Below are 26,903 nucleotides of genomic sequence, written 5' to 3' on the forward strand. Positions count from 1 at the left end.
TTGTTTTTTTTTCTGTTTGTTTGTTTGTTATGTTTTTTTTACATTTCTCCACACTATACCTTTCTCCTCTGATTTTAGCAAGTTGATATTGACCTCAACATCCACTTTTATGTGCTTATCTACCTGTCTATTTCTATTATCTTGGCTAGAACAGTACTTAATTCAAGCACGATCGTAGTGTTACTATCAAGTTTGTGACTAGTTAAATTTAACTTTGGGCTTGCTTTCTACTTAAGGATATAAACACTGTGTGCCCAATCTGACTTTCAACACACTCAATTGTTGTTCATTTAAAGATAATATCTCTAAGCTAATTAAAGCCGTACATATTTATTTACATCGAGTTATACGACTAAGCCACGCGCCGTGCCTCTAGGCTGATCAGGTAGCTAATTAGACGCAGGTGTTTATGGGGCGTTTATCAATTACGAGCGAGGTTGCGCACGTGCTAGCACACGTGATGAGGCAGCGCGAGCTCGCGTGTCTCTTTGGTGTTAGCCCCGCCCCTCCGCGCTTCTTATTTCTCTTTTCCGTCAGTTGTTCAGCGCGCGCGCTTTAGTCGCGTGGGGCTGGTAGTCGTGAGCAGGTCGGAGAGCCGCTGTTTGTGTGATAACGGACACTTCACTGAGGTTTCACACCCGCCAGGAGTAATGGTCGGAATTTCGGGCACTTTCCAATGTAAGTTAAGTTATTTATTATTAAATTCCGGCGCTTTACGCCGGTTTGAATTGTATGAATTGCGTTTCAGTTCAGTTATTACAGTAATGTTCATTAGGGTCGCGCTGCAGACACACTGGCAGTTTCCCTTGTTACTATATATTTTAGATGTGTTTTGAATTTTAACGGCTGTTTGCAGTTTGCTTACGCAAATTTAAAGACTGGGGTTTAGTATGGATGAAAGTCTGGAGAAAAGAAAATAGAAAAAACATCTTTACAGGACTGAAAACTGTACAGTATTCAAGGAAATGTTTGTGCTGCTTAACGTAGTTCCTATCTTTTTCTTCTTCTTTTTAATTTATATTGTTTACACGGACATAAAAACATTTTGTATATTCACAAATATAAATTTACGTTTAAGGAATAAATAATCTAAGCATATTCTTCCTGGTTATTAAGAAGGGTTTATTTTCTACACTTTTGTGAATGATTGTACCATTCATTAAAAAGGATTATATGTATATAATTATACTTTAAAGACCCATTTTATTTACACATAAATCTCTTCCCCCAGTGTCAATAAAATATATAGTACATTTTTATTTTCTTGAGTGTATATAATCTTCTAATACATGTCTAAACTTTAGTCTTCTCCAGATACATTTGCTTAAACTGTGTAATTTTGCTTACATCACCCACACGTTGTTAAATAGCCTCAGCAGATACTAGTAGTTAGTTCAATAGTGTGTTGGTGTATGAACAGCCTTATGTATTTGAAGATTTATGGGGACCAAAGGTTCCTCGAATAGTCATGTTAACGTGGGAAATGCTTCGAGGAAAACTATTCCCATTGCTCATACAGGGGATTTGGAGTTAATCCACTCAGTGAAGTTTCACACCATCTGGACCGTAGTGCTGCTAAAGAACAGAACCGCAGGAGGCCTCAGCATGCCGGTGCGTCTGTCTGTCTCCAGAAACATCGGTGCCAAAACCCAGAGCTGAGACCGGCTGTTCTTGAGCACTTTGGGTGTAGTCGAAGCATAAATAACAAAACTTGGTGATGAAGGCAAGGATGCTCATGATTGTGATGATGCTAAAGATAAGATAGTGTTATGAATGATTGCACCACAAGAGGGCAGTGCTTAAATTCTCAATTGATGATGGTGACTGAACTGTCTTTTATTTGTTTATTTTCAATAGACGATTTTATTGTATTCAGGGTTGTTGTGGACTTAGAGTCTGTCTTAGGAATGCTGGGCATGAGGCAGGAATGTATCCTGGATGAGACATGAGTTCATCGCAGCGTGTGCACACACACATACACACACTTATTTATGCCTGCATGCATCTTATCCACCAATTTGAATGTTTTTTGGTTATTTTTTTAAAGTAGAATCTCTACCTAAATTTAAGTAAAATTAAATCTTTGAGCACACAGTAACCTGTATGAGGCAGCGATAAAGGTCACCACAATGTCAGCCTGCTGGTGCTCAACCATCTTACAAGTAGTGAAATGTCCATTGCCTTCAAACAGTATGTTACTACGCATGTATACAGGTTGCTCTTTTAGCACCCAATATACACAAGTGCAATCCAGTTTTCACATTACTCTTTGTTTGTTTTATGTGCACACTTGGACAGTGGGATAGTGTTCCACCTCCATTCTAGCTCTGTGTCTACATGTGTGAATCAGATTTCTTTCCTCTCACTTGAACTGTGTACAATGAGGCCCTTCAGGTTTGAATTAGAGCTCTAATTGGTTTTGGCTCTTGCTGCTGTGAGGCTCTGCAGTGCTGGCAGTCCATCATTTTCGTCGCACGGGAGAGTTTGTGAATGTCAAGAAGGAAGCCGGAGAGAAGAGAGGTTGGAGTTTGGATCTCCCCTCCAGTTTCTGCAGCTGTATGTGTTTAAAGAAGCTCTAGGCTAGAACAGTCTTGTTTTAAGATTTTGACTTAGAGCCTCCCCGAATGTGTTGACCTCCCGTGAACCGTCAAGCTTGTTTGTGCCGCTAGAGTCTAGTTTCTTAGACTTTATTGGAAACTATGAGTTCTTTTTGGGGAAAAAATGTTGAAGTTTCTTTTATTCTTGCAGAAGGCTGCTGGCAGAATCCAGACCTATTTTTTATGGAATTTATTTGCAAAAATTTTTAATGAAAATGTAAATTATATATGCAACAGCTTTACTGTCGAACCAAAAGTGTATGTAGCAAGTTCACCCAATGCAATTTTATATATATATATAATGTGAGGGGGTGGTGGTGCAATAATTCTTTGGCCTTACAGCTGTAGATGTTCCTGCTATCATTTTGTTTCTCTGTGTGTGAGAGAAAAAGAAAAAGAGAAGAGTGTTTAAGAACAGATTATCCATGAAGGGAGATGTGATGAAGTAATTGACATCAGCTTTACCAGATGTTTCTTGTTGCGTGGCGCTGTGCGGACAGGCTGGAAAAGATGGGATCCAGATGTCTCGGCTCCTTCCACCAGCGCCTGTTGCCCAGAATGGCGCTCCACTGGAGACAGGGTTATTAGTGGGACCGGACCTCCTGGAGTCAGGCTTTGCCTCGAGTTTAGAACTGCGGATATGAGCTTGTCTTTAATGCTGATTGCTGCCTTCTGTCTTTCTTTAAGTTGTCCAGCGTTGACCAAGTCTTGATTCCAAGCTGATAACTCTGCACCGACTTTGGCTCTTTTCTGGAGCAGCCTGGTTGATTTCAAGGTTATTCAAACTGAGTAATGACAGATTTAGTTAACTGACATAGAAGGAACAACAAATGACTTCTTAACCAGCATTTGTTTTGTTAGAATGTTTTGAATCATCATGAGTGCTGCATGATACTAACAGTGGTGTTCCTTGGTTCCACTAGAGTGTTCCAGCGCATCTGCATCGCCTGCTAGAAATCTCAGTTATCTCACTTTCTTTGGCACTAATGAGCTTTGAAAAGCCCTTGCAGTAGTGAGAGGCATGTGTTTTTATCTCACTTTTTCATCTCTTACTGTCTGATTCAGGTCAGACCTCCTCCTTCTCTCTCTTTCTCTCTCTTTTTTTCCCCCTCCAGTTTTTTTTTTTTTTTTTTTTCCTGGATGGGACAAAGCCACCAGTCAGTCAGTAGACTATCATAGGGAGAGTGTTCTAAACCTTGTGAAAGAGGCTTATCAGCACATTAAGCTTCTCCGTCTTAAACACACACACTCTCACACTCTTAAGATCTCCGTCCTGCTGTCTGCCTCTGTCTTACACCCCTCCACTCCCGCTCTCCTCCCACTTTCAATAGGAAAGCCAGCTGTTCCATGGTTGTCAGCGGATGTCAATGCATTATTGGGGGGGGTGGAGGAAAGGAAAAGTTCCCTCACTTGAGACTGTGAGAACTCTTACTGTGTGTTGACAGACTACACAAGAGCATCTCAAAAAATCTTTTTTTTTTTTGGTAATTTAAAAAGTACAATTCATGTATTTTAAATTCATTGCATGTCAAGTAAAATATTTCAAGGATTTTTTTTTTATTTCGATGATTTTGGGTTACAGCTCATAAAAATCTATAATTTAATAACTTTTAATATTACAGTATTTTATAAGATCAATAAAAAAAGAATTAACAATACTGACATTCTAAAAAGTATGTTAAATTATTCACTCAGTACATGGTTAGAGCTTCTTTAGCACAAATTACTGCATCAATGCGATGCAGGAGGCATGGCATGGAGGTGATCAGCCTGGGACACTGCAGAGACGTTAAAGACGAGGTTGTTGTACACACAAATGTACAGCATCGTAAAAAAAAGTATTTACCCCTTGCCAGATTTATTTTTTTTTGCATATTGGTCTCACATAAATAATTGTCAAACAAGTTTAAAATTTAAATGCAATTTAAAATGAACATTTTTTTTTTTAGGGGAAAAAGATGTCCAAATCTTCCTGGCTCTGTGTGAAAAAGTAATTCCCACCCTGTTAAATCATGAATCAACTTTGATGTTTGGAAAGCGGAGTAAAATTTCATTGTCATTTAAAATTTCAATTTCTTGAATCAAGAAATTACTTATAGAATCTGTTTGACAAAGTGAATCACACAAAGTTTTTTTAAAAAGCAACAAGATCTAGAAATTCAAGAACAGATGAGAAACAAAGTAATTGTATGTATCAGTATGGAAAGGGTTACAAAGCCATTTCTGAGGCTTTGAGACTCGAGCGAACAACGGTGAGAGCTATTTGGGACAGTGGTGAACCTTCTCAGAAGTGGGTGGCCAAAATTACTCCAAGAGCACAACGACAACTCAAGAACAGAAAAGAACACAGACCAGCATATAAAGAAATGCAGACCTCACTCGCCTCAGTTAAGGTCAGTGTTCATGATTCAGCAATAGGAAATGGACTGGGCAAAAATGGCATCCATGGGACAGTTCCAAGGCGAAAGCCACTACTGACCAATTATTCTCTGGACTCTGGAAATTGTGCATCATGTTACCTTATGGCAAAAAGTAATACATGATTTCATAAAAAGAACATCATACCAACAGTCAAACATGGTAATGGTAGTGTGATGGTCTGGAGCTGCTGGAAAACTTTCCATCATTGATCTGCTCCCTACCAGAAAATCCTGAAGGAGAATGTCAGGCCATCAGTTTGTGACCTCAAGCTCACTTGGGTTATGCAGAAGGACAATGATGCAAAACGCACCAGAAAGTCCAGGTCTGAATAGGTTTAAAAAAAAACAGGTTTTGGAGTGGCATAATCAGGCAATTGCTTTTTTACACAGGGTCAAGTTAGTTTCAAAACCTTTTTTCCCCTCTTAATAAATTAAATCATTATGTAAAAAACTGGATTGTTTTTATCTGCTTATGGTCATGAAATATTACAATTTGTTTGACAATCATTTATGTGTGAAAAATATGCAGGAAAAAAGAAAGGAGCAAATATGTTTTTCACAGCACTGCGTGCGTGTGTGTTATTTATTTATTTATTTATTTATTTATTTATTTCCTCACTGACGTCATGAAGAGCATATCAAACACCAGGCAGAATACTAATTTCACTATTCAAATTCCCTGCACCTCAAATGGTTCACCTGGTTTTTAAATACTGGCACAAGGAGTGCTTGTGGCCTTTTTGTCTATAGTGCAGATGTTACAAATAAAAATTTGGTTAAGTTTTTCTGTAATAATACTTTGACTTTTTTACAGTATGTCTCCTTCATTAGGGTTATAGCCCACAAACATAATGGTCAAATACCTAAAAGCAGTTGGTATCTTAACTTCTGTTATTTTGTACAGTAAATATAATTTGCATGCAGAAGACTTTTTTCAATGATATATGATTATAAACAGCCTTGGAAAGAGCTGGAGATGCAGAGGGTGCCTTCGACAAGTGAGAACAGGTCCTGCAATCCAACCTGAGGAAAGGCATGCTACCACACAGGCTCCCCTTACTGCCAGGTGTTCTCAGCACACCACAGCTGGGCCATTTACAAAGCACAGGTCTGTGTGTGTGGTAATAACACAGCTGCGTCTCTCGCCTAGAGGCTCGCAAGAGGCCGAAAGACGGATTAAAGGATAAATTTCAGGTGACGGACACGCGCAACCATACCCTTTAAAAAAATGTTTTAAGCAAAACAACTGTTTTTGAGCAAAGGAACACTTTCACCTTTTTTTCCTTGCTTTTTGTTTTATTATTGTAGACCCATTTTCTATTAGCACTCACTGTGCCTTGCATGTTCTTGTTCCGGCAAGGAGACTTAATTTCTAAAGCTGCCTTTGATATTGTTATAATTTATTTATTTAAGTTATTTACACTGATTATTCATAGCATAATAAGCAACTATGGTTTGGGTTCTAGACCTCTAGGTGCAACAAGACCTGTTGGGGTCCTCCTCCTGTTCTGTGGTGTCTATGGTTGTCCTTTTTACATAAAACCGAAATTCTATTTGTTTGTTTATTTGCGTGGTCGGCCAGGCGGTGTTTTGTTCAGGTAAGCAGCGTCATCTTATGTCATACTGTATGCATATCACAGGCATCCCTCGGCGACTGTAACACGCCTGTAAGTACCCGTATTGAAAACGTGTACGTCAGGCCCAGCTCCTAACTACTAAAGGCCCAGATCAGACTGCGGAGCGTCTATAGTGCATACAACAGGCACGATTAAGGACAGGCGAAACATTGCAGCAGTGTGAGGAGTAGCAGCGAGTAGACCACACACTTTATTCGCAGCTTATATTCATGGTCAACCTCCAATACAATTCCAATACAAACTCACCTACCACAATTCACAGCTTTTCAGACATATTATTTGAGTATAATTAAGCTATTTATATAGCTTGTATGTTAAAAAAAATAATTATATAAATAGCAGCCGAAAAACCAACATCATTGATCAGTCATCACATTATGACCACTGACGGGCGTAGTGAATAACATTTAAGAAAAAGAAAAAAACAAGTATAATGATTTAAATTACTTCAAAAAGGGTCAAATTGTTATTGCCACATGTCTGGGACAGAGCAAGTCCAAATTTGAAGCTTGTTCCAACTGAATATGGGCAGCGCATGGGCCCGTGTAGCCGCAGACCAGTCAAGGTGCTCACGCTAACCCTGTGTCCACCACCAAAAACACCTTCTTTGGGCAGGAGGAGTTTAAGAAGTTGGCCTGGTTGGATAAATTATGATTTTCTTTTACATCACGTGAATGGCCTGGTGTGTGTGTCGCTTAAATGGGGAAGAGTCAGCACCAGAATTCACTATGGGAAGAAGCTAGTGGAGGCAGTGTAACGATTTGGGCAGTGCTCTGCAAGGAAACCCTGAGTTCTGCCATTTATGTGGATTTTACTTTAATACATACCATCTACCTAAACATTGTAGTAGACCAGGCTAAGTGCCAAGTACATGACCGTGGTCCTTTTCATCAGGATAATGCGCCCTGCCACACTGCAAAAACGGCTCACTAAAAGTTTGAAGAAAATAACGAGTTTGAGGTGCTGACTTCCAAATTCTCCAGATCCCAATCCAGTCAAGCATCTGTGGGATGTGCGGATAAAAAGTCAGATCCATGGAGGCCTCAGTTCACAACTTGCAGGACTTAAAGGATCTGCTTCTGACGGCTTGGTGTCAGACATCAAGTGGAGTCAATACCTTAATGGTTTGGGGTATTTTGGGAGGAAACTGGCAGGCAGTTGGATATAACGTTATGGCTGATGGTTGTACAGGCATATATCATATAAGAATCATACTGATTTGAGACTTGGAAGGCAAAATGATTTTGCAGCTTGATTCTGTGAGTGTGTGCACACGTGCTTCATCTGTGCTCTTGGCTGCAAGCTGTGGAAACTCTGGGGTGCTCCTGCCAAGAGAGCGTGTGACCCACCTCTCATAAATTTTAGTGCAGACTCATGCACATACAAACATTCTCATTACCCATGGTTTCTCACTTTCATTCCCTGTTTCTCTCTCTCTCGCTCTCTCTTTTACACACATACATGCACATGCAGACAGAATTCTATTTATTTACCTTTTAGACACTCTGCATTCTCAATCGTTCCTCATCACACAACACTTTTCTCTGCTTATCATTTTTCAGTCTTTTTAAAATCTTCTATGTATATACAGTCTCGCTCCACAAAGTAAGCGTGTTTGAGTGTGTGCGCTCACTCTCATGTGCCTATAATGGGGGTAGGCTGGGTGCGTCAGGCTTTACTTGAACTAATGGCTCCCAGGCGTGCAGCATGGCCAGACATACTGGAGCCGAGAGCAGAGAGAAGGAATGCCACTCCAAAACCCAGCGTGAGAGGGGAGAGATAGAGAGAGAAAGGGAGGGAGGAAGGGAGGTAGTGGGGAGTGCATGGCTGGGAGAAGGTTGTGAAAAATTTTGTTGGCAGGGAAGACAGCGGTTTTGGGTAGGTAAGACTGGAATGTCTGCCTACCTTTTTAAATTCCTTCCTCTATGTGTCGAACATCTGTATAAACTGGCTTTTATCGATCCTCATACCATATTAAAACGGAGTGCAGAAGCAACCTAGGTCCTCTAAAATGTTTTTTTTTTCTGCTAATTGGATGAGTAGATGTTTATTATTCTTTCCAAATGGAAGCCAGTGGGATTTCTTTGTTTTCACTCTCAAGTTCAAGTAAAAGTTTTGAACTTTAGATCACAGCCATAGCTAATGGAAACATTGTTTTTTTCCTTTTTTTTTTTTTGAGAAAAAGACTTTGATGGGGAGACTTACTGCCAGATAAATCAGATATAATTGGTGATCTTGTACTCTGATTATCTCTCATGTTCAATTCTTTTTCTGCTTTGCTTATCTATCAACAACTGGACTGCTTTAAAGTTGAACAGTGCAGAATAACAGAGTACCTGAAAACTGATTGAATTAACAAACTGCATTTTTGAGAAGGGAGTGATGAGATACTTTACAGTAATTACACCTTCAGCAACTTGAACAGTGTTTTGAAAGTAATTGTGAATTGTCCCGAATTACGACTCTGAATACTTCTGTTTTCTCACACTCCTGTGTCTTATGCTGTCTTCACATTTTGTATGCAAATTCCATCCAGTCCCACCCCCTACACATTGTGTAACGTCACATGTGCACACACATCACCTTGCTTTTACGGGTCCTGAACTTTTCTGGGGTGAGACCTATAGCTCTTTATTCGCATGCAAATGAAACCAGTTGGCGTAAACTTGGATTAACTCGGAGCTGTGAGCATTGACCTCAGTTGATTGAGTTTGAATAACTTGCACCCATTCATTCCATTTCAGTTGAATGTATTCAAATGAATTTTAGCTTTTTCTCCAAATACACTGATGCCATCTAGACTGGTTCGAGGTTTCAAACATGAAGCGCAGTAGATTAAAATCTAGTGTAAATAATCTGTAAGACGTTAAGTAGCTAATCGCTGCTGCAGATTTAAATGAGAAGTAAATGGGATTTTTAGGATGCTGTATTTTTCACATGCAGCCTCACATGCGTTTCCACATCAGCCTGGAAAGAGGAACACAGCTGTGTGTAGGATGGCTGCACAGCTGTTTCCACCGTGTGTGTGTTTTAAACTCTGAGCTCATGCATCCTAACATGGTCATGAGGGAATTATAGATAGCGAGTTGAAGATTGTGATCAGACTTTATTCTGTGCATATGCTTTTTTAAATTTATTTATTTAAAAAAAATTTAATGATGTAAGAGTGCTAAAATACGTGTGCATACATGTATTGTAGTAAATAAGTAATGTTTACATTTTCAAAAAGAAACCTTTGAATTGTAGTTTTTTAAAAACTAGTTTGTTTATAGAATCAAGAGCTCAAGCTCTTTAAATTATTGCTTTTTCTGATCAATACAGGGTAATTTTGGTCCTCTTTAAACGACTTAATACATTTTCTGAACCTTACCGAGGTAGATTAAAGAGCTTCACAGACACTCACACACTCAGTATTTAGCCGTTTTTCTTTTTACAACTACACTTTAATTGTTTAGCAGCTGTTTTGGACCTCATTGCTCCAGTCTGACACTTGAACCCAAGTCTGCAAAAGAGAGATATCTAACACTTACTAATGGACTGCTTGTCTTACTTTCACACATCCACTGTGTTTATTTAGCTTTGCTGGCAGGGCTTCAGTAAATATCATGGTATTCTGTCAAGTATACTAGTACATACGATTGTTGCTTTAATTTGTTTTTGTTTTTTTTATCTCTTTTTCATTGTTTAAAATTTCATATCAATTGATCCAATGTTTCCGTTGTGACTAACGTTAAATAAGGCCATCTTGGGTAGGCTTGATGATTAAATCCAACAATAACACAATATTTTCTTAAATGTAGGTCGTTTTAAGTGCACAGCACTATGGTGTGGTTATTCAGAGTGTTTCATTAACTGACCCATCTTTTTTCCCCTCTTCCTGGCACATACTTTGTTTGACCTTTTAGTGCCAGAACAATTAGTTATGTTAATCACCAAACCTGCCTCACTAAATGCATTAAATAGATTATCAGCTGATTGGCCGAGAGCCACCGAGTGGGCGTGTTGTTAGCCCAGCCGGCTACGCTTCAAGTGAGCATCGTGAATTGGGGGAGTGTGTGTGTGTGTGTGTGAGGAAGAGACGGGAGAGAAAAACAAAGTGAGATTGTTAAGGAGTGAAAGGGTTTGGATAGCTGAGCAACAAAAGACCGAAGGGGGGAAAAAGAAAAGTGGAGCGACAAATAGAGCTACAACCCCAGCGAGAAAGGAAGCGAGGGAGAAATAAAGAAGTCTTTTTGAATCTCCTCGCCCATCTGGACTCCATCTGCGTTTCTCTGGCGGCAAGAAGAGCTTGGGCTGCAGCTTACATATGCAGGGGGCTTAGACACATGCCCCACATATGAAGGCGAGAAAAGAGAAGCGAAAGGGAGCCGTAAACAAGCTAAACCAAGGGACTGATTTGTTTTTGGAATAAGAGTGAAGGAAAAAAGGACCGTCCACAGAGAGGTGAGGTGTGTGTGGAAATATATCTGCAAATATGTTGATGTATGGCTGCACTTTTAAGACATTTAAGATTACTCATTTGAGCAAAATTAGGTCATTCTTGAAGCATGCAATTAGTAGTTACGTGAAAATATCTATTTGGGTGACTTATTTTTCTTTTCTTTTTTTGGGGGGGTAAGGGGTTGTTTTTAAATGCCAGTGTTATGGTGTTGTAATGATGTTTACTGGCTGAGGATAAAACTAGTCAATGCCACTTCGACATGGCACATACTTTTAAGCGAGAGGAGATTTCCACACTGGTAAGCCTGAGAGCGATTCATCATCACCAACTCCTCATTTGCTAAAGATTTGTGTGTGGTCAACATCATCGGTACACAAACCTTAGCCTTACCTCACTTCCTTATTTAGAACAAAAAAGTGACTTTAGCTCAAAATTGGGCTTTTTGTGTAAGTGAGGTATTGGATGATTAGATACATGGTATCCATGCACGAATTGTGCAATTAATGTGGATAGAAGGCGTCATTTGAGGCTTTGCCAAAAACGTCTGTTTAGTAACAGTAAATTTCCCAGACTTGCTTTAAGCTGTGCTTTATCAGACTGGAAAAGCGGACTCCAGGGCAGTGTTTGTTGTAGACTGCTCGTCAGTGCAGGTCTGCATAATCTTAGCGAACACAATCTCCCGGCAAGCCCTGACAGACACACACCAGAGCATGCTGCACACTGTCAGCCTGACAGTCCTGAGAGTGTGTATGGAGGGGGTGGTGGGTATGATCTCTTCTTGCTTGTCTGCTTTTCTGTCAATGTAAAATTTTGTGTTGTGTGTAATTATCATGCGCTGTTATTCAGACCTCATAAAGAAAAGAGAGATGATGCTAAATAGTCCGGAGGGCGAGATAGTTCAGCTTGTGTACTTTATTTGGTTAGTGAAAAAAAAGAAGAAAAAAAGGCGTGCTTTGAGGTAGTACATGTTCATGGGCATGTTTCGGGGTTTCCGAAACATAGATGCTAGAACAAGCACACTCAAGCGCACATGTGTGGCAGAAACAGTACCAGCCAACAGGAAGAACCCTATTAGCACTAGCCCGCAATAACTGCTGACAAGTCATGAAACCATCCATTGATGTGGAAATGTCATGCTCAATAAGCTTGCCGTTATGACCCTGCCCATCTTGGGGTCGAGTCGAGAGTGAAGCCCTGTAGGGCATCGGCTGTGCTCATGGTGAAAGTGCGCTATCAGTAGCCACAGCGGTGTATCTTATTTGTCTGAGCTGTATTCACCGACCCCGAACTTTAACCCGCACTGTCCACCAGATTCCCCAGGGCATATGATCGTAAGTTAATCTCCACATGGACCCTGTAATTAGAGAGACTGGACTAAGGCTTGACCTGATGGTCACAAGCTGTGCATGGGAGTGTGTGAAGGGGAAAAGTTAAGTGTTTTTTTTTTTTTTCTTCTTTTTTTTTTTTCCCACACTAGTCAATTGAGTTCAAGTATTCATTAGCTGGAATCACTTTATTCGTTCAAGCCGCTTGCTTATGTTAGTGAAAAGGTGAGTTTAAACTGTCAGTTTTTTGAGTCCATTTTTATTTTTGAGTTTATTTTATTAAACCTTAAAGAACCATACAATAGTAATTTTCAGAGCTCCTATACCAGCTAGAGTGTACCAGCCTAAACCGTGAGGAAACCCATTTCATCTTTTTAGATGAAACATTGAAAGACTCTCGTCTGTATATACCCGTGTGTTTGTGTGTGTGTGTAAATATTAGTTCAAGTTGTGTCTATGCTAATGAGGAGATATACACATGTGGTGTGTGTGTGTCAATGTGAGACCCATGTGAGAGATTTGTGAATCGCTCTTGTGATTTGTTACAGAGGAACTTAATAAACGCCCCCAGGCTTGTCCTTTCACAGAAAAGAAAGCCATAAATGAAGTTAATTTGAATACGGTTGATGAGTGTGAGGTCAACAGGGGGTTTGCTTTGTTGCAATTAGTAAGGCCAAAGTAGTTCTCTATACAACACACACACACACACACACACACAAACACACAATCGTGCAACCTGTTGCTGAGTGTGCGCGCGCATACACGCGCACACACCCGCCTACATTGCTGGAGAGGAACAGATGTGTGTGTATTGTTAGTGTGTGAGGACTGACAAGCACCAGGTGCAGCCTTTGTTTTGCTCGCCTTTGCCCAACCCCCAGCTGAAACAACCCCCCCCCCCCCCCCCCCACACACACACACACACAAACTTCCCATCGTCAGCCGCATCTTCTATCCTCTCTCCGTCTCCATGTCCCTCCCCGCCCCCCCTTCTGCTGAGACACAGGTGACTGTTGGAGACTCCAGCTGCCAGCATGCTGCCCCATTAGGTCCATATGGTAGAGATGCTCTGAGGCTTAACACCCCCCCCCCCAACCACCACCACCACCACCACCACACACACATCCTCTCTGTTGAAGATTTGATAGCTTAACCCTTTTTGTGTTCAGGATTCGAGGGGGTGGGGGGTTGTTGTCAGTGCTGTGTGCCCGAAGGTGCTACGAGTCTTTCAGTCTTTTGTTGCGCCGTGTTTAAATGATTTTCCAGTCTGGACGCACTCAAGTGCTTTTAATGGAAAGTTGTATACCGTTTTAAACAAAGGCGGAGCGGAGCTTTTAAATAAGCTCTTTGTGCAAGTTGCTCCAATGTTAAGCGCTTTAGCCAGTGGGGGTGGGGTGGGGGAGTAAATATCTCTGCTTATTCATGCTAATGGACTTGGTTCTGCTCTGCAGTGCACTATGCACAAACCTGGGCTTATGTGTGCATCTGGGCTAAGAGGATTGCTGGTTTGGCGACACGCCTTTAAAAAAAATGACTACTCTCAATGAAGCTCTTGATGTTTGCTGAATGTTTATTAGAGGGGTTGTTTCTGGCCCGTGTACAACAGTGTAATTTATGCTTGTGCATTTCTATATTCTCATATATATTTTCATATTCTATCCAATATCCTTGACATTTTTGTTGTCCGTGTCCCTGTCTTTTATTCTTTTTTACTTTTTTTTATTTATTGTTTATGACTTTAGGGTTGACGTGTCGGGTCAATACATTTCCCCAGCATGCATAGCTTAATGCACAGATGTGCTTCCATGCTCACACTCCCTCAGACTACTGACAAAGCTAAACAACAAGATTTAAATAACAAACGACAGGTGAACGCAGCGCTGCTTTATTTGCATAACAAAATTGCACACCTGCACATATAAAACAAGGTTTCTCTTCAAGCTACCATGTCTGTCTAAAGCACGTTTTTATTACTTTTTTATATTTCTCACCTGTTCTTTTTCTCACACACCTTAGTGTGCTCTGTTGCTCTCGCTCCTTCCGTACACAGTAGTTTGTATGGTTTTATGCCTTACAGTAACAGTTGGTGCTCAGGTCAAAGCGGAACTCACACTGTTTGTTGTTGGTGATTCAATATTTAGCCGAGCAGATAAAGATATGCTGTGTTCATAGCAGTGCCATCTCTCCAGGTGATCAGTACACCCTGAAAGTCTCGTCATCCAGCTGCCTTGTGTGTATGCACACGTGTATGAGGTTTTAAAATAGCATGATCATCTCCAGATTGCATCATGTAGCGCAGAGTAAAGTCCAAACCTATTCCAAGAGCTACAATTAGTCACACATGGCTTATTTGTTCTAACCTACGAGGTCTTTGTGTAGAAAAGAGAAGCGGAGATCAGCAAGAGCTTAATCACCACCTAAAGGGTAAAAACATCACAATTCTTGGTTAAATATATATTATGAAAAAATCGATTCCACTTCTTAATACTATAAAGTGCACCAGTCCATTTTAGGAGTTGTTTGTGTGATTTTTCAATAGAAGGATGAAAAAGAATTGCATTTTATGGCGCTGGGCCAATCCACTCCTCCTCCTCCTCCTCCTCCTCATCTGCCTCCATTCCTATCACTTGTTCTCTTTCCTTTCTGCCTCTTGGGTGAAAAACAGGTGGTCACACAGAAGAGAAAAAAAACATAATTTGCTGTAAGAAATAAATATTGAAGGTCTTTAGAAGATAAGTAGACAGATGGGAGGCTTTTGCCATGTAGTGCTAAGCTGTGTATGTGTGTTAAACATAGTGGTGTGTGTGTCTCGCACCTGTGCCCATAAGGATACAATTTAGATGATTTCTTGTTTTTACTACAAAAAGTGTTTGCTTATGCAACCTAGTTTTGATCCACCTAGTTCTTACTTGGAGTAAAACGTATGGATGATGAGTAGGTTGCGTTTTTAAGAGTGGTGGTGATGTCTTTTTTTTTTTTTTTCTTTTTCTTTTTTTAATATGCTATAATTTCCATACTTAGACATTAATTCATCATATTAGCCCCAATGGATAAACAGATCCTAAAATGATCTTGTCCACAAAGAAACGCCCATAAACCTAAGAACCATCTCATAAGAAGCATCTCATGACCTTTGACAGCTCGAGCTACGCTTGTCTATTAGTCACTATTCTAAAAGCATTTTCAAGCACCAGATATACTCGCAATGGAGCTAATGGCTCTGCTCATGGTTCTTTCAAGGACAATAGTTTCTCTGATCTACGACTGTTGAGCTTGGTGGTCCATTCAAAGGCAGAAAATATGTGGTGAATGGCCTTTGTGATGGCTAGTTAGCAAGCGTGAAATAACCGGGGGCTCAATGATGGACTATTCTTCCCAGGGACAAAGCTTGCTTCATTTGCACCTCAGCTGTGGGGCCTCCACGGTTAATAAGCAGAAGACATCTGGCATCTTCCAACCATGGGAGAGAGGTTCCTTAAGGCCCTGTGTTGGGCCAAAGCTGAGTTTGTTTTGTCTTAGTGCTGTGATCCCCATGAGCTTTCACTTATTTTTAGCCCGGAATATTTTCTTAGCGGGGTATAAACAGAATATTAGGAGAAAGGTGATTTGGTTCCCTCCAAGTGTAAAAGTTTATATAGTAGAGAAGTGTTTAATGACAGAATAAAAATGTAATTAAAATTAAATCGGTTCTCTTTCTCAGACAGTGGGGAGAAGAAGGTTCTTGCCATGCCCGGTTCTCCAGTGGATGTAAAGACTCATTCCAGACCGGCAGTCTCCGCCATGCCCCCTCTTCCCTCAGTCAACCCCAGTGGGCCTCGGCCTGCTGCCTTTTCTTCCACAGCATGTAGGTTCTCCACACGAATGCAAACTTTCCATACCAAAAACCATTAGAGATGTGCCAAAAATATAAGCTCAGGAAGACGGTGCTGATTTAAATAAAAACACATTCTTCATGACCAGTTGCTCACAGCACTATTAGCTGCATATTTTTCTCTAGTGTAAATGTGCCTAGTGTAAATGTATGCTACAGTAAAGTAGCTGCTTTATTTCCTAAATTTCACCAGCAATGATCACATCTGGTACCAGCAAAAATAACAGCAGGAGTAGGCCGGAGTTGGGAGAAGTGTTTTAGCAGCACAGTTGTGCGCACACCTGAAAAGTCCATCTGCTTTTCACTTCGACACCTATAGCTGTGTCAGCACACATCTGTCTGGCCTGTAAACAAAGGAAACTTTCAGTGATCCCTTTTTTTTTTCTTACATATGATTTATAACTCATTTTTATAAACAGTTATATTAGCTATACCGGTTATAAATGCTACATTTAATAGCATGTTTATATTTAATTTAATTTAATTTAATTGGTCCTTTAACTTTTGCCACTTTCTTCAAAAGTGTCCAACGGGATGAACCATTCACCACCAACCCTCAATGCTGTCCCCTCCCCACCTCAGCGCTACAGTAACGGGCCATCCTCTTCCTCTTCCTCTTCATTGGCCAATCAGCAGCTTCCAGCGACGTGCGGTGCTAGGCAACTTAGTAAACTGAAGCGGTTCCTTACAACATTGCAGCAGTTTGGGAATGACATCTCACCTGAGATTGGAGAGAGTGTGCGGAGCTTAGTCCTAGCCTTGGTGGTAAGTACTACTGTGTCTGTTTGTGTGTGTCAGTCTGTGTATGCCTGCGTTGCATATTTCCATACTTAGCGCTTAATTCTCTCCTTTGAACAGAATTCTACAGTCACTATTGAGGAGTTTCATTCCAGACTACAAGAGGCCACAAACTTCCCCTTAAGACCATTTGTCATCCCTTTCTTGAAGGTATATAGCATAAACCTTCTTTATCCATTTTTCTGTATTGTAAATGTCTGTCCAGAAGTGTGAGTAAATGTGTAGTTCATTTATCTAATGATAATCTAGTTCATTTTTTTTTTTTTTTTTTTTTTTGCAAGCCAGACCTTTTGGATGATGGAGAGTTAAAATCACAAATCACAATACGTGCTATGTGTGATGTGTGTATAAATAGTGTGTGTGTGTGTGTGTATGTGTATGTATGTAATTATAGAAATAGACTTGTTCACAGTCATTACTCATGGGATGAGTAATGAGCCTGGGTACATTTCCTGTTTAGTTTTGAATATTCATATGAATAAACATTTAAGAAAAGATGCCATGAGGCGTGAAATTCCAGACAAAGGATACACAGAACAGCAGTTTCTCTGAGAACTGGAATTTCTCAGATTTATGTCTCTGGGTTTCTGAGACTGTTCTTCTCCCCTAGTGCATTGATCTAAGACGTATCCAGAACATTCGGAAGTGTGAAACATGGCTGTAAAGTGTCCCAGCATTTTTTTATGACTGCTGAGCGACATATGGACTCCAGCTTAGATTAACACAGGCGTCCAGATGATTGGCCTATCCTGGAAATTGCTTGCCTGAATGATGGGCAGCATATGTACTGGCAGGGGATTGAGAAAGAGGAAGGGAATGGTAATTGTCAACAGTATGGTCTTAATTAAAGAAGAAAAAAAAGGCAAGGAAGTCCATCTTGAATTCTTGACCTACTTCATGGATGTTTATCGAGCTGGGATAAGGCCAGGTCAGGGTTAAACATGCCCTAACCTCAAACTGTAGTTAGGGGTGAAACTCAGGTTAGTCATTTGTGTAGTATTTTATATGCTGTCGAATTCACTTAAATAGGTTCTGTTTTTCTTTGTTGAATAAATGTATCAGCATTGACAGAAACCAGCTTTTCAGTAATCAGCATGTCTGTTCTAATAACATGCTCCATATACCAGTCCTGTCCATGGAATGCTATAGATCTGTCTTGTGTCATCTTGACAACTTTGCAAATCTTTTCTCCTCCCCTCATCTCTGGAGTTTTCACATGACGGATTTAGTGTGTATTTTGTCTGGAGACGTTAATGCCAACAGTAGTCAGGAGGGGGACGTAATGCTAAGGGAGTGTTCTGTAATGCTGAGCAGGGCCTCCATCAATCAAAGACTGCATGCAGACGCCACAGTCCCAGACACGGAGGCTGCTTTGAGGTTTTTGCACAGATTGATTCGAAGCCCTGATTCAGGACTTGTGTGGGGGTGGCTAATTTGAACCAGCTTAAGGGAAAAGATGAAACTGCTTGCAAATCTGCAGGCTGTAAAAATTTAAGGCAATACAGGAAACCCAAGGTATAATTTAAAATGAGTTCCTATTCGGCCACGTCAAAGATCCAGAAAATAGAAACTGTATGAAGATGCATTTTCCGTTTAATGCCGTGTTTGAGCTTGATTCTCAGGCCTTTTTTTTCCCTCCATAATGGGCTGTTTTCATATTTTAAAGCAGAATTTGATGCATTTTTCTTTTATAGGCAAACCTACCATTATTGCAGAGAGAACTGCTTCATTGTGCACGAGCAGCTAAGCAGACTCCAGCACAGTATCTTTCTCAACACGAGAACTTGCTGCTCAGCACAGCGGCACCTTCTCCTGCAGACTCCACTGAGCTACTGCTAGAGCCAAGTGACAACAGCAAGAGACACAGCCCTAGCAGGTACTCATATGATGCACATCAGACAAAGCTGTTCACTCAGTTTGACATCAAGTTTACTAATTTTGTTTTTCTATGTTAACCATTTTTAATTAGAGCCAAGGAAAATGGCTTCCACGAGCGACCCCCGGCACCATTAGAGCCACCAGCCAAGCGAATCTGTACAATTAGCCCCGCCCCCAGGCATAGCCCTGCCCATCCTGTGCCCCTCCAGATTCATCCAACACCACCCCCTCTCCAGCACTACGCTCTGGATGACATCAGCACCCCACACCTATACAGAGAGCCCCATCGCATCCTGGAGCTCAGAGAACTGAAGGACAGGCCACGACTACCTGGTAATTACTGTACTTACATGTGGACCCATACACATTTGAATAATGGCAGTATTCCATGCAAATATTATGTAAATCAAATGCATGTTTTGGTGGGTGAAGTTTATGCTGGAAAACAATCCCTAAACAGGACAGTGGCAGACTGGAAGGCAAAGGGGGGAAAAAGAGGTCAATTAAGTAAATTGATATAGGCATGAGCTAAACCCTCATGCTTGTCTTGAGCTTTTGCCAGTTCCCTCTGCACAATGCTCAGTCTTCATTAAAGAGCGTTTGAACTGCAATAAGAGTAGAAACATCCCAACACTGATGGTGGGCTCTGTGTGAGTGCACGCGTGCAAGTGTGCTGTTAGAGCCTCATATCCAAGCCTTGATTTGTTTAGAAGTGGCCTGTTCCACTCAGCCAGAGCGGCTCCCTGAAGGAATGTTGTGTGTGTGTGTGTGTGTGTGTGCGCGCGTGTACTATGGGGTGGAGAATGCATTCTGACAGCTGAGTTCCAGATGTGGGTTGTGAGTGATGTGGTCTTTTTGCAATCTGTTTTTCATCATTGTATCTTTCTTTCCTAAGGTTTTTTAATTCTTGTATTTTTTCAATTAGTTTTGTTACTTATTTGTTTTTCAAATCATTTTTTTTGTCTTCTTTATTGTTTTATATGAAATCTTCTAGTATGATGACAAGTGAGAAGTCTTGTACGTGTGTTAAACCACAAATACACATACAAGTATACATACATACATACATACATACATACATACATACATACACACACACACACACACACACACACACACACACACACACGTATATAGTGTTGCACATGATGGGGAGTTTTTTCCATTAACTACTGCTATTTGTATATCTATGTCTATAGAGTCTTGTTTTTTGTGATCAGGTACTAATGGGGGCTACCATGAGGAACCAGTTGACCACAGACTGACTGAGAGAGAGTGGGCTGATGAGTGGCGACACCTGGACCATGTAAGAACTACTTATCGATAATTTCACACTAGTCTAAGTATATATAAAACATTAAGCTGCAGTAAAAAATCTTGAGTGGTTCTTTATAATGCTGCATGTGTACTAAAATTAATACCACACAAATTCTTTTGTTCAGGTTTCACCCATGTTGAATTTGTCCATAAAAAAATGTACAAATGAACAGACAAAATGGCAAATCTTTGTGGCAATAATAGGTGCTGAACTGCATCGTGGACATGGTGGAGAAGACGAGGCGTTCAGTGAGCGTCCTGAGACGCTGTCAGGAATCTGACCGCGAAGAACTCAACTACTGGCGACGGAGGTCTAGTCAGCTCGATGGTGCACGCAAGAGTGCTCCAACTCCCAGTGCTGTGTCCTTCTCTAAATCGCACAGTCCTCTCTCTACTGATGCAGTCAGTTCTGGTGAGTCTGCTCTCTGGTACACTATTATTGAAAAGTTTGTTCCATTAACTCCTGTTGTAAAATGTTTTGGTATAATCTTTTACAAATGTTTTAAATGTGAGTGACTTGTTTGTGCCATCTTGTGGTGATCTGATGCAGTACAGTACAAAGCTTTAACAGACTTTGTGTTCTAATGCACTCGTAGAAAGTGTGTTTGTGTGTGCGCATGCGTCTGTTATGCCTGCTGAGTGAGCAGGTGTTGCATGCTTGTGTCCAGCCTGCTACATTAGGAGTGTGTGTTGGTTGAGGTCTGCTTTCTGGCATTCACTCATTCCAACCATCTGTGATCAGTCCCTGCCCAAAACCCAAGTTGCTTTCTATATGATTGCCTTCTCTCTCTCTCTCTCTCGCTCTCTTTCTCGCTCTCTGTATTGGCCTCGTCTGGTGTTGAGTGCTGCGTTTTAATGTGAACATTCGCTTCATCTTTCAGATCCTCAGCGGGAGATCTCTCTGCATGCTGGCTCTGGCTATGTGCCCGATGAGATCTGGAGGAAAGCTGGTAAGGGTGGCAACCCTAGGAACCCTGTTTACTACCCCCACATGCACCTGTTCCTTGAATTTTATTTTATCTGACATTTATAAGCATTATACAAACCTGTCTAATTTTTAGAATGGTTTTCCATAGATACTTTATATCTGAAGAAGAAAAATTATAATAATTGATCTTGATTCTGTGTGACTGCTTTAGAGGAAGCAGTCAATGAGGTGAAGCGGCAGGCGATGGATGAGGTGCAGAAGGCGGTGGCAGAGGCAGAGCAGAAGGCCTTTGAGATGATCGCAGCTGAGAGAGCTAAAATGGAAAAAACCCTGGCTGAAGCCAAAAGGAAAGCCACAGAGGACGCAATTCAGGTCATCAACGAACAAGAGGACTCCAGCGAGGTAAGTGGCTATTAATTTATCTGCTCATCTGTATTCCTGTATCCCAGCCTAACTAAGCAGGTCACTCACTCCCATCCACACAAACTCTTTTTCTCAGTGCTGCTGGAACTGTGGCAGGAAGGCGAGTGAGACGTGCAGTGGGTGTAATGCAGCTCGCTATTGCGGCTCCTTCTGCCAGCACAAAGACTGGGAGCGTCACCACCTGATCTGCAGCCCGGGCCTACAGGCTCAACCCAAAGGAGTGTCCACCCTTAACACACGCGTCCTGACCAAAGCCCCTGAGAGCAGCCCAGCCAAGAGCCTCAGCCTGGAAAAAAACTCCAACACCTCACGAGCCTCTACTCCCCCAAGCCCCTCCTCAGCCTCCACCCCTGACACCAACACACATTAGAGGAAACACTAGAGAAGAAATATGGACATTTTACATCTCAGTGACATGACAAAGACTATTAATATCAGAAAACCAAGAAAAAGGAGCCACATTAATGGACGCAGTAATTGGATATTTCACACAAATGATGGGAGTAATTGCTCATTGTTTTTTCAGTTGGACAAAAAACTGTATGGACATTTCTTTTTTTTTTTCAAGTTAAGAATGTGAACATCACTTTACTGCAGTAAAGTACAGCAATGTTCTGATTCTTTGTTTAAGGAATAGAAAGAAAAATCATCAGATGATGGCTGTATCTCATTACTGTCCATTGAACTGGTGTTTAATGATTCTTCTTGCACAAACAATGTTTGTCATTTTTGTGAGTGTGTGTATGTGTGCATGTTTGTGTATGTTTCTGCTGCATGTGTTGGACAATTCGATTGCTTGTAGAGCAATATATTGAAGCAGAAACACCACTGTTGTCCATCTATTAATACAGTTGTGATCACAAAAGTTACACTTCAACATATTTAATTTAATACAAGTCTGCTGTTGCTGTCTAAATGGAATATATCAGCAACTCAACAGACAGCAAACAAACAATACAATGGTGCAACTTGCATGAATTTATGTTTCTGTACTTTAAGCATGGTTTCACGAACCAGGGGGAGTATTTTACAAAGTAAGTTAATAAAATCCAGGCTGATTTGTAGTAGTCAGGTTTAATCTAGACCAACAGGCTGTTCCGTAATCTGTGAACAATATTAAACTTTAGCTGTGGACCACCTTAGCCGTGATGTGATTTATATCAATTTAATTATCAGGATGGACTGCCCCAAGTCCCATGGAATAGACTTAAAAATAAGTGATGTATAGAAAATGAGTGAGCATATAAATTTTAGCAAGTTATCAAACTGATGGCCCTTGAATTTGTGGCACTTGTGTATACACTGAATACAAGAACGTTTCTTAATGTGTCAGAACTGATAATACATGCAGAAATTATTTCCTTTAGTGCAGTGATTGTTCTGGGTTGATTCCAAAAGGCTAATGACCTAAAAGAAAAAAGTTGAGCAATCTTGGGTGAGGTTCTATTTAATCATCTGTTATTTCCGAAGAACTTTAATTTGAAATAAAAAGAAAAATGTAAAATTTCACATTAAAAAATGTCACTGAATGCAGACCTTATGGCCACTCTGTCTGATCTAAAGTGTGTGTGTGTTTGATATACACTATATACTTCCAATAAATCCTCCCAGGCTGCACAATGCATCATGCAATGAAAGATTTATTGGGTTTGCAGCAAATTAGTTGAGCTCATCAGACTTTGTCCAGTAGAATCAATTAAGCCAAGTTAAACTTGACCAATAACCAGTCACAGAGGAGCCCTGTCCAAAAGCATTTCTTAATATTATATAAAGTGTTGAAGTAAGTTACAAAAATAGCCAGGCTTGCTGGAATAAGCTTGGCTTATCAGGTTCACTCACTTTGTGCAATACTCCCCCCTGGCCTAAATTTTCCAGACTGCAGTGAAGAGCAGTGCATAGTCACACGTGGTGTGAAACCTTATCTGGTGCAAAAGTTAGGACACAGATCTTGTGGCTGCAGTATAAGATAACATTATGTTCCCAGCTAAATTTGTCAATTATGTATTTGCAGATGTGGTTTTCTTTTTTTAAAAATTGTCACAAGCTTGTTGGTTATATGTGTAAAATGGAAAGACTAGGTTTAATCCAACTGTCTAGAATTAAAGTTATCTACTTCAGAATGTTGAGTTTGGGTTGTTTACAGCTTGTTCTTTTACAACATTTTCCCCCCAAAAAATTGAAGATTATTTTAATCCTACTATCATGAGGTTCCAGGTAAATTATGAATAAATGCGGGATAGAAGCTTAACACTAAGCTTGTGACATTATCCTTAATACTACATCATCATTTTGTACTGTAGCTTACAGGTCTGTTATGATTGGCATAAACTCGCCCTTTCATTAGTTTGACCACAGTACAGAAATGTCATGCCATTGTGTCATATTTGATGAACTGCATAATCAACTTGGTGTAAAATGGTCCTTGAAATGAACGTTATGTTTTCTGGTGTTGCCTGTAAGTGTTGCAACTGAATCTATTTAAATCTCAGGAGTACATTATATGTAAATAAATTTATTCTCTTGTTCACGTTTAGAGAGGCTAGGGTTTTGTCATTTGTTTTTTTTGTTCCACATTGGTGTCAACGTTCTTTTCACATTTTATGTAACAAAATAAATTCCATTATTTTTTCATTATGAAACGACTTACCTGTGAAATATGATTATAAACAAAAAGATCTGTATTTTGTGGGCCATGTGTCACTAAAACATTTGTTTTCTCACAAGACACAAAGAGAATCTTGATATGAAGTAGTAATAAAGACAAACAACAAAGTTTGATTACCTTCCTTATTTACATTTTGCTCAGATCCAAGTCAATTCTGACTGATTTAGCAAATGTTATAAATGTATAATTAAAATTATTATTTTTTTCCTGCTCAAACTGCATATTTATAATAAATAATCTCAACTCCTTTAGGAGACCACAAAGCTATTTAAAAATGGACAGGATTCTCCTGGAAGTCTCCAAAACATAGTATGCAAATTAGCTACACTAAATTTGCCTGACTTGTGTGTGTGTGTGTGTGTGTGTGTGTGTGTGTGTGTCCTGAAATAACCAACCCTAACCAGGATGAATTAGTTACAGAAGATGAATAAATAGTGCTCAAGACCTTTAGCATCTCCACCTTAACAAAACAGCTTCCAGTTTAATGTAATAAAAAACTGTGGGTGCATTTTGGTCTGTGGTGGTTCTGGTATCTCATTTTGAGTGATGTTCTGTTTACAGGAAAAGGCCTGTTTTATGTCAGTTTCAAATAAATTAAACTACAGTACAAAAAGTCTGACTAGTAACTTATTTTTTTAAAAATCAGACTTTGTATGAACATTAAACAAAGTTGGTTTTCTGATGAAGCACGTGTCTCTAATGACTAAATTGGTCTCTGATTTAGACTAAATTTTGCCCAGAGATTAGTTTTTAAATCACCAGTATGTGGTATAGTGTATGAAAGTTATCAGGTGTGTGTTCAGCTTAAAGCTGACCCCTGCAGCCTAGTTACTGCCTGGCTTGGAAAAAAAGCATGGCAATTCTTCCTTATTTTTCCTAATCGTGCATAATGATGCAGGAGATATCAGAGGCAGTGACAGGATCGACTCTCCACTCTCTACACAAGTTCAAATTTGAGTTTATGATGGCAGAGCTTTTGTAAGTCTCTCTCTCTCTCTCTCTCTCTCTCTCTCTCTCCCATACAGTATACACACCATTGCTCAAAAGTTTGGGATCACTTTCTACAGTAACTCTATCATCGTTCCTGATTTGTATTTCTATCTACACTGTAAAGCAATGCTGAAGGCATTCAAAATATACAATAATCTCCTCTGAACAGTTAATGTTGAGTTGTAGCAGCTACTAATGATCTGTAAAGCCTTCATGCTGACTCTAATCTGTGGTGATGTTAATTGGTGATTTTTGAGGCTATTAATTACAAATGAACTTCTTTGCAACAGAGGTACTATAAGTTTTGGTCTTGCTTTCCTGGGATGATCTTCATAAGAGACTTTTCATCATGGTGCTTGATGATTTCAAATGCACCTGACAATACTGTTCTTGCATGAACTGTTCCAGGAAGGCTGACCTTAATGTCTTAAAATAACAACTGATTGTTGTTACATAATTACCTAATTCAATGTGTTATTTCATAGTTTATTCAATTACGTGAAGCCTTTATTTGTCACATATACATTACGCACAGTGAAATTCTTTTTTCACATATCCCAGTAGATCAGAGTACAGGGTCAGCCATGATATAGCACCCCTGGAGCAGACAGGGTTAAGGGCCTTGCTCAAGGGCCCATCAGCGGCAACCTGGTTGAGCTGGGGCTCGAACCGCCAACCTTCCGATCAGTAACTAAGAGCCTTAACACTCTAAGCCTACTGTCCCTACTCTATTGTTAAAGAATGTAGAAAATAAATCACTAAACAAAAACAAAGACGTTTGCAAGTGATGCCAAATTGTCACAGTGGCTACAGTTACAATATCTCTTTACAATGCCATCTGGAAGTGAGTGGGTATATTAGACAGCAAGTGAACATTTTGTCTCTGAAGTTGTTGTGTTGGAAGCAGAAAAATAAGGCAAGTTGTGATGGCTAGATGACTGGGTAAGAGCAACTCCAAAACTAACTTCTAAGATGTTTCCAGTGTGTAGTGGTCAGGACCTACTGTATCAAAAGCACCAACAGAGTCACTGGGCAGCCAAGGCTCACTGATGAACGCAAGGAACGAATGCTGGTATAGGTAGTCCGATACAGTAGAAGCTCAAATTGTGAAAGATTTAGTGCCGGTTTCAATTGGAACACACAGTGCATTAAAGTTTGTTGTGTATGGGGCTGCATAGTAACAGACCGGTCAAGGTGCTCCTGTGACAACTACAATGGGCATGTGAACCACAGAGAAGTGAAAGAAGGGGGCCTGGTCTAATGAATCAAGTTTTCATTTACACCATGTGGATGGCTGAGTGTGTGTGTCACCTACCTGGGGAAGAGATGGCACCAGGATGCACCATGGGAAGAACAGCAGGCTGTAGAGGCAGTGTGATGCTCTGGGGAATGTTCTTCTGGGAAAGCATGGGTCCTGCCTTCATGTGAATGTTACTTTAGAAACACACCACATACCTGAACATTAATACTGACCAAGTACATTCCTTAATGAAAATGGTGTTCCCTAATGGCAATGGTCTCTTTTAGCAGAATAATTTACTCTTCCATACTGCAAAAATGATTTAAGGAACACAACAAAAACTTTGAGGTGCTGACAAGTTCAGCCGTTCGGA

At 40.3% G+C, this 26,903-nt stretch overlaps 1 protein-coding gene across 4 annotated transcripts; it reads left to right on the plus strand.

Annotated features, from left to right (window-relative positions):
• Positions 1-573: 573 nt before the first annotated feature.
• cbfa2t2 (CBFA2/RUNX1 partner transcriptional co-repressor 2) lies at positions 574-24,218 on the plus strand. Of its 4 annotated transcripts, none has more exons than XM_053499174.1 (11): positions 574-678; positions 16,121-16,264; positions 16,815-17,056; positions 17,150-17,239; positions 18,784-18,965; positions 19,059-19,300; positions 20,188-20,273; positions 20,489-20,696; positions 21,166-21,234; positions 21,424-21,614; positions 21,712-24,218. In XM_053499174.1, the coding sequence occupies exons 1-11, from the start codon at positions 651-653 to the stop codon at positions 22,003-22,005; spliced, it is 1,776 nt and encodes a 591-aa protein (XP_053355149.1). In that variant the 5' UTR covers positions 574-650; the 3' UTR covers positions 22,006-24,218. The 4 variants fall into 4 exon arrangements, with proteins under 4 accessions (XP_053355149.1, XP_053355151.1, XP_053355150.1 ...); XM_053499176.1 differs by lacking the exon at positions 574-678 and adding an exon at positions 10,733-11,102; XM_053499175.1 differs by lacking the exon at positions 574-678 and adding an exon at positions 10,733-11,097.
• Positions 24,219-26,903: the final 2,685 nt, after the last annotated feature.

The sequence above is a fragment of the Clarias gariepinus genome, chromosome 6 (assembly GCF_024256425.1).
Source record: "Clarias gariepinus isolate MV-2021 ecotype Netherlands chromosome 6, CGAR_prim_01v2, whole genome shotgun sequence".
Lineage (NCBI taxonomy): Eukaryota > Metazoa > Chordata > Actinopteri > Siluriformes > Clariidae > Clarias > Clarias gariepinus.

Coding starts and splice junctions, on each gene's coding strand:
- cbfa2t2 (XM_053499174.1), top strand. CDS start 651: ATGGTCGGAATTTCGGGCACTTTCCAAT. Junction 679..16,120: donor AATTTCGGGCACTTTCCAAT/GTAAGTTAAGTT, acceptor TCTCTTTCTCAG/ACAGTGGGGAGAAGAAGGTT. Junction 16,265..16,814: donor TGCCTTTTCTTCCACAGCAT/GTAGGTTCTCCA, acceptor TTTCTTCAAAAG/TGTCCAACGGGATGAACCAT.